Source organism: Styela clava, chromosome 13 (genome assembly GCF_964204865.1).
Source record: "Styela clava chromosome 13, kaStyClav1.hap1.2, whole genome shotgun sequence".
Lineage (NCBI taxonomy): Eukaryota > Metazoa > Chordata > Ascidiacea > Stolidobranchia > Styelidae > Styela > Styela clava.
Window position 1 is genome coordinate 11,969,695 of NC_135262.1, and position 5,715 is coordinate 11,975,409.

The 5,715-nt window shown below is 34.1% G+C and overlaps 1 protein-coding gene across 1 annotated transcript; it reads left to right on the forward strand.

Annotated features, from left to right (window-relative positions):
- The first annotated feature begins 2,863 nt into the window (after window positions 1-2,863).
- On the forward strand, window positions 2,864-4,847 carry LOC120332747 (uncharacterized). The gene is made up of 4 exons (XM_078119599.1): window positions 2,864-3,170; window positions 3,616-3,760; window positions 4,129-4,241; window positions 4,555-4,847. Exons 1-4 carry the CDS (start codon window positions 2,919-2,921, stop codon window positions 4,789-4,791), a joined length of 747 nt encoding a protein of 248 aa, XP_077975725.1. The 5' UTR covers window positions 2,864-2,918; the 3' UTR covers window positions 4,792-4,847.
- The last annotated feature ends 868 nt before the right edge of the window (window positions 4,848-5,715 follow it).

The window sequence follows — 5,715 nt, forward strand, 5'->3', positions numbered from 1 at the left end:
TCCAATAAATGCAATATTTCGTGTTCTGATGACCGTAAGTTGCATAATTATATAATTAAAACTGGAGAACAAAGGGAATGAGGGTGGAGTTGCCGTACATAAACGTGTCCTAATTCCTACGTTGCCACAAGTCTCAGCAACCAGTTCTACCGCATTTGTTTAATTAGGAATGCTGTCGCTAAAAGAATAACATGATTTTTTGAATGTGCCACAAGTCCAGTTTGTTAAAATGGATTTCGGAGCTAATTAGATCTTTTTAATCTGAATTTCAACTGTGCGTTCAATTTTCGATTTCAAGCAATATATTTATCTGAGTGGGAGGGGTCCAAATTAGCTCACAGTGTATAGGGCAATGGTTCCCAAACTTTTTGAAAAAATTCCATGACGGACCCCTTGCATTTTTTTTTTAATTTTAATGATTGTTGCAGCGTTAGATACAGCTCTGTAGTTAGTGAAATTGTGGTGGCTTGAATTAAACTCACTCTCTCTCTCTGTGATAGCACAGGCCCACAGCTCTGTGACACCACAATGGGGCAGGGCGATCGAAACAGATAGTAAGAATCAGTGTCCCCAGCAGTGATTGCGAAGCAGCAAAAAGCGACAAATGTGTATTTGGAAATTTAAGCACTTTATTACTTATGGATTTAAATCGGTAAGTATGTTGATAGGAGGTATTTGTCTGTCTGTCTTTCTGTATGTATGTATGTATGTATGTATGTATGTATGTATGTATGTATGTATGTATGTATGTATGTATGTATGTATGTATGTATGTATGTATGTATGTATGTATGTATGTATGTATGTATGTATGTATGTATGTATGTATGTATGTATGTATGTATGTATGTATGTCTGTATGTATGTATGTATGTATGTGTGTGTGTGTGTGTGTGTGTGTGTGTGTGTGTGTGTGTGTGTGTGTGATTGAATCTACTCAAGATTTTGCATGTGCATTCCTCATATCTTGTAACAGAAGCCTATTGATTTTGGGCGAATTATGTCGTTTAATTATCGAGTTATTAATTAATTAGTGATGGGACACAATGTGTCACTATGGAGTAAAAGCGCTGTTTTGGGGATCCCCTAACTTTCGATCGATAAGTTTTCGGCCTCTGACCAATATTCTCGTTTTTGTATTATCAAGCTATTAGCGGTCGCCGCGTTTGCGCATTGGTGAAAATAGCCTATAATGACGTTTTCTTGTAGCGTACTATTCAATAACTACGTGAATTCAAACTGTCTTTAAATTTTAATCTAATTGTGTTCAACTCGCAATTGCGTCCACCATAAAAGAACATTACTTTATACATAATAAGGCGACACCAAAAGACGCCCTTAAGACGCCCCCCCCCCCAAAAAAAAAAAATCAGGCCAAAAATTTTTGTATACAAAAGCGACTTATTCGCCAGGATATACAGTATATTGATGAATCTAAAATTGATCAATGCTAGAATGTACAGAACTGATTGGTTTGAAAATCTTAATATTTAATGCCTAAAACAAAAATTAATCAGGTGTCTACAAAACTAATGATATTTGACATTTAACGAATTTGACAAGTAACGAATGGAACTTTGGCAACTTCATTCACAAGTTGTGGCAAACAGTGATTCATAGCCGGTCGTTGAAATAAAACTATTATTATGCAACTTACTAAATATTAGTTGGCAGAACAAAACAACACAATAAAGTTTTTATATATGATCCACTGATATGATATATCGGCAAACCCTGAAAAGAAACTCAATTTCTAATAATATCACAAAAAGACTTTATTCTATCGCTCTGGAGAGGATTATCATGCTCCATATATTCTCATGGCTGCCATAATTAGATAGTGAGATATTTTGCACACTTGAAGTGATATCCCCATCAATTCGAATAATTATGGGAAATTCTTGCCAAGTACGGTAAGGCGAGCAAGATCCTTATGCACAAACTGAATTCATCCTTTATTTGGATCGATAGCTAAAACCGACTTCTCATCGCTCCTGACTAAGCAGATACATACTATATATGACGTAATAGGTCCAGTCTGCAGGTTTGCACACTTATGGTGAAATTTACCATTACAGTATCCCAAGTTCCAGATATGTTTCTGGCGAATTATTGAAATACAATACGATAGCGAATTTTTATTCCTGTCAATCCTCAAATTCTTGTTAAAAGATAACAGGGTTTAAGAGGAGAAATCAAGATATATTATATTTGTAGCCCCAACTTAACAAAAATAACTGCTGGATAGATAGCTGAGCCTAGAAACTGTCGGCAAAAACAAGAATCACACAAAGTTTTAGAATTTTTTGCTCAAGGGATTCCTAAAGAAAATAAAGCCCAAGGCGTCTATTCAACTAGTGGAACAATTGCTTCAAAATTTTCAGTGGGTAAAAATTGTTGTCGTAGCTTGAATTCTATTGTTTTTATTTAGTTCAACAAGCTACGAAGGCTCTACGGGATTATTTTTTGTGCGTGGTGACGCTGTCAAAATTAAAAATTGCGCTCCTGGTGGCCGTTCGCGTTTGCGATCTGGTAGCCAGTCCAAGGTGGTAAGACTACGGTACTTGTAGTCCCATACCCGTACTACTTCATTTTGGACTGCGTGTCTATATTTTGAGCATATATCTCTTGTTTTATTTGCACTCTAAGAAAAGATGAACGTTGCAGATGCAGTACAAATAAGCGATAATTTAAATGCCTTTGTGGCGGGTTGAAGCGCGCGTGCTTCGTTTCGGAATTCGTATGATAAAGTTGGGGGTTAGTTAATGATTAATGCAATTTCTGCCGGCGTTCAAATATGCAATACATGTTCAAACACGGTTGTAAATATATTAGGTCAAATAGTTGTAACTTGACTAGCTACTATTTTCTAAGTCGAGATTGCAGTGGACTGTGATAATCAAGCAAGACGACATAAAATGAAGGTGATATGTGCAGGAATGTCAAAATGTGGAACGAAAAGTATGCATTCTGCTTTAGAAGAACTCGGATTCGAAGTGCATGACTTCCCAGAAGCATATTACAATTTTGAATCGAAATATCTCAAATTCATTTCCAGAGGATGGACCTCTAGGGAGTTCCAAGTAATGTACAATAATGTCGATGCTGTGGTGGACGCTCCAACTTATTACTACTGGGAAGAATTGATGGAGGCTTTTCCGGAAGCAAAGGTTGGATATATTTACATTACTTTTGGTAATTCAGCATTTCATATACTTGTATGAACTTGTACTCGATGAAGTTGGTTAAAATTAAATGACGTTTTGTTTTTTCTGTTTGCAAAATTAGAAGGCAGGTGAAATTATATATAAATAGACCTTCTTTCTGAATATCTTATGATTTCTGACTCCAACAAACAAGTTAAAAGCACAACATCAATGAAATCTAACTAAAAATTTATAATCTCTCATATGCGACACGTTGCAAACGTTGACAGTTTGGTCCAGCATATGTCAATCTTTGAAAAGGCAAGGCAAAAATGCTCTTGTCTATGACTATAGGTTCCTTTAAATCACCCATATTGTAACAAGAAGATTAAATTGGGTTCCACAACACTTTCTTGCAAAGATTTCTTCAAACAAGTCAGAAAGATTTGCTAATTTGCCTATTCAACAGGTAATTCTAATGACTAGGGACGACGAAGAAATTTGGTTTGAAAGTATTAAAAAACAGCTGCTTTCAGTTAATGGATTGCATAGTTACTACTATCAACTTTTTTCGCCAACCTGGAGAAAATTTTGGAAATTTGCAATAAATTGTTGTAAGTAACATTAAATTCTTTTGAAAAACATTTTTCTCAATTTTTCATCAAGAAAATTTTTTCTATCGAGGTTTGCCAAGATAAGCAGCTCTATTTTAAATAAGTTTTTTAATGATCATTTCAAAAATGCATTGGTGCAATAAGCTAAGTTAGATAATCAGAATTTTCCAATTTTCAGTTATCAAATATAAAATGGGGAAAATAATAAACATTTGCTATAATGCAACATATTCACATAAAAAATGAGATACTACATTTTTAGTTTGCTAAACTAGCTCAAAACATTCCTCATTGCAATAAATTGAATCAACCACGAAAGTTGTATTGCATTTGCGACTTGAACATACAATATTCATTTTAATATTTAGGTAACCTTGCTTTTGGACGAGAACAATATAGTTGTATGTACTTTGGAGAGAAAGACCCCCCTAAACTCCCTTACGTGCTGGCGTATAAAAAGCACATTGCTCATCTAATTCAGGTACGTTGAATTCACAAACGGCTTATGGGGAAAATAGCAACATTTGGATGTTGCAAAATGTTTTAGTGTTATAGACTATTAATTTACTTTAATTAGATTAGTATCTATTAGATTTGCCTAAATCGCCTTGTAAACTTCTTAGTTGTTGCAGCACGCAAACAACTATTAATTAAATGCATTGGATAAAATATCAACTCGAGGTTTCAAATATAAAACAACAAAAAAATATATTCCATGCGGTATTTAGAAAAAAACATACGAACAAACTAAAATGACCTAACTTAAAAAAAATGAACCATATTTCATAATTCAGAGATGCCCAAAAGATCGTCTTCTAATTTACAACTGCAAAAGTGGATGGAAACCTCTGTGTAAATTTCTTGGAAAGGACGTACCAAGAAAGGATTTTCCCTGGATAAACAAAAACTGTGAATTGGCAAACATGCTTTGGGAAATGCCAATGTTCAAGAAAGCTAAAAATGAAATGTTAACAAATTCTACTCTGTTGTTTGCTGGTATTATATTCGCTGGATATTACTTTGTAAAATAAGGTTGGAATTAAATAAGCTGCATGTGCTATTAATACAAGAGAGCTACGCCAAGATATATGGACACGTCTGTTCGCAGTACAGTATGGTTTACCGTACCGTCAGATCACAGTGTACAAAAATATTCACACTAAGCGATGCAGTACAGTCGGACACAAAATGGCGTCCGATGCCCGCAAAACGTTCGATGAAAAGCTACTTTCAGATTTTCCACTAGGTGTCCAAAAAGGTCAAAGAACAAGAACAACAACAACAACATAATATTAAAACGATCGCTATGTACACTACGTGTCCAATAACTTGAAGGTGATTGTAATGTATACCTCCGTTGTTAAAACACGCTTTCCTATATTTCTTGAAACATATGACACATAAATAAAACGCAAATAAAACATATTGTTACATTATTTTTCAATATATTTCATGCAACACATATTATTCATCAAAGAAAAAAAACATATAAAGTATTTATGAAAATAATAAATTTTTCGTACCGGTATTGCAAACTGTTATTCGCTTATGTGGAAACTCCAGTAGCGCGATAGAAACGTGTGATCGGGCATGTTAAACATCATGCCATATACCTAAGGTTAGGTGGAGTCAGGATAAATGATTTGCGTAGTTTCAAATATTGCAATAAATAATACCATATTATAAATGCAGAATATTCGATATAACACCCTTAATCTTGAATTATGCTTGTTTCGTTTAGATGCATACTAACTCAAAAATCTTAGAAAATAAGAAACTAAAAATAAATTATTGAAAATGATTCCACTTTGCATTGTAAAACTATCAAACGCATTAAAATGAAATCTGTCAATTCATGACAATATTAACTTAAGAATGAATCGACAGATCTGAATCTTGTATCTGAAGACATCACAGTCGAAAACCATTAGTTATTAGTTTGATATATATAATAT

Bases quoted from the DNA above. Each gene is read 5' to 3' on its own strand.
- LOC120332747 (XM_078119599.1), top strand. From the start codon at position 2,919: ATGAAGGTGATATGTGCAGGAATGTCAAAATGTGGAACGAAAAGTATG. The intron at 3,171-3,615 runs GTTGGATATATT...CCTATTCAACAG, and splicing joins AGGCTTTTCCGGAAGCAAAG to GTAATTCTAATGACTAGGGA. The intron at 3,761-4,128 runs GTAAGTAACATT...TTTAATATTTAG, and splicing joins GAAATTTGCAATAAATTGTT to GTAACCTTGCTTTTGGACGA.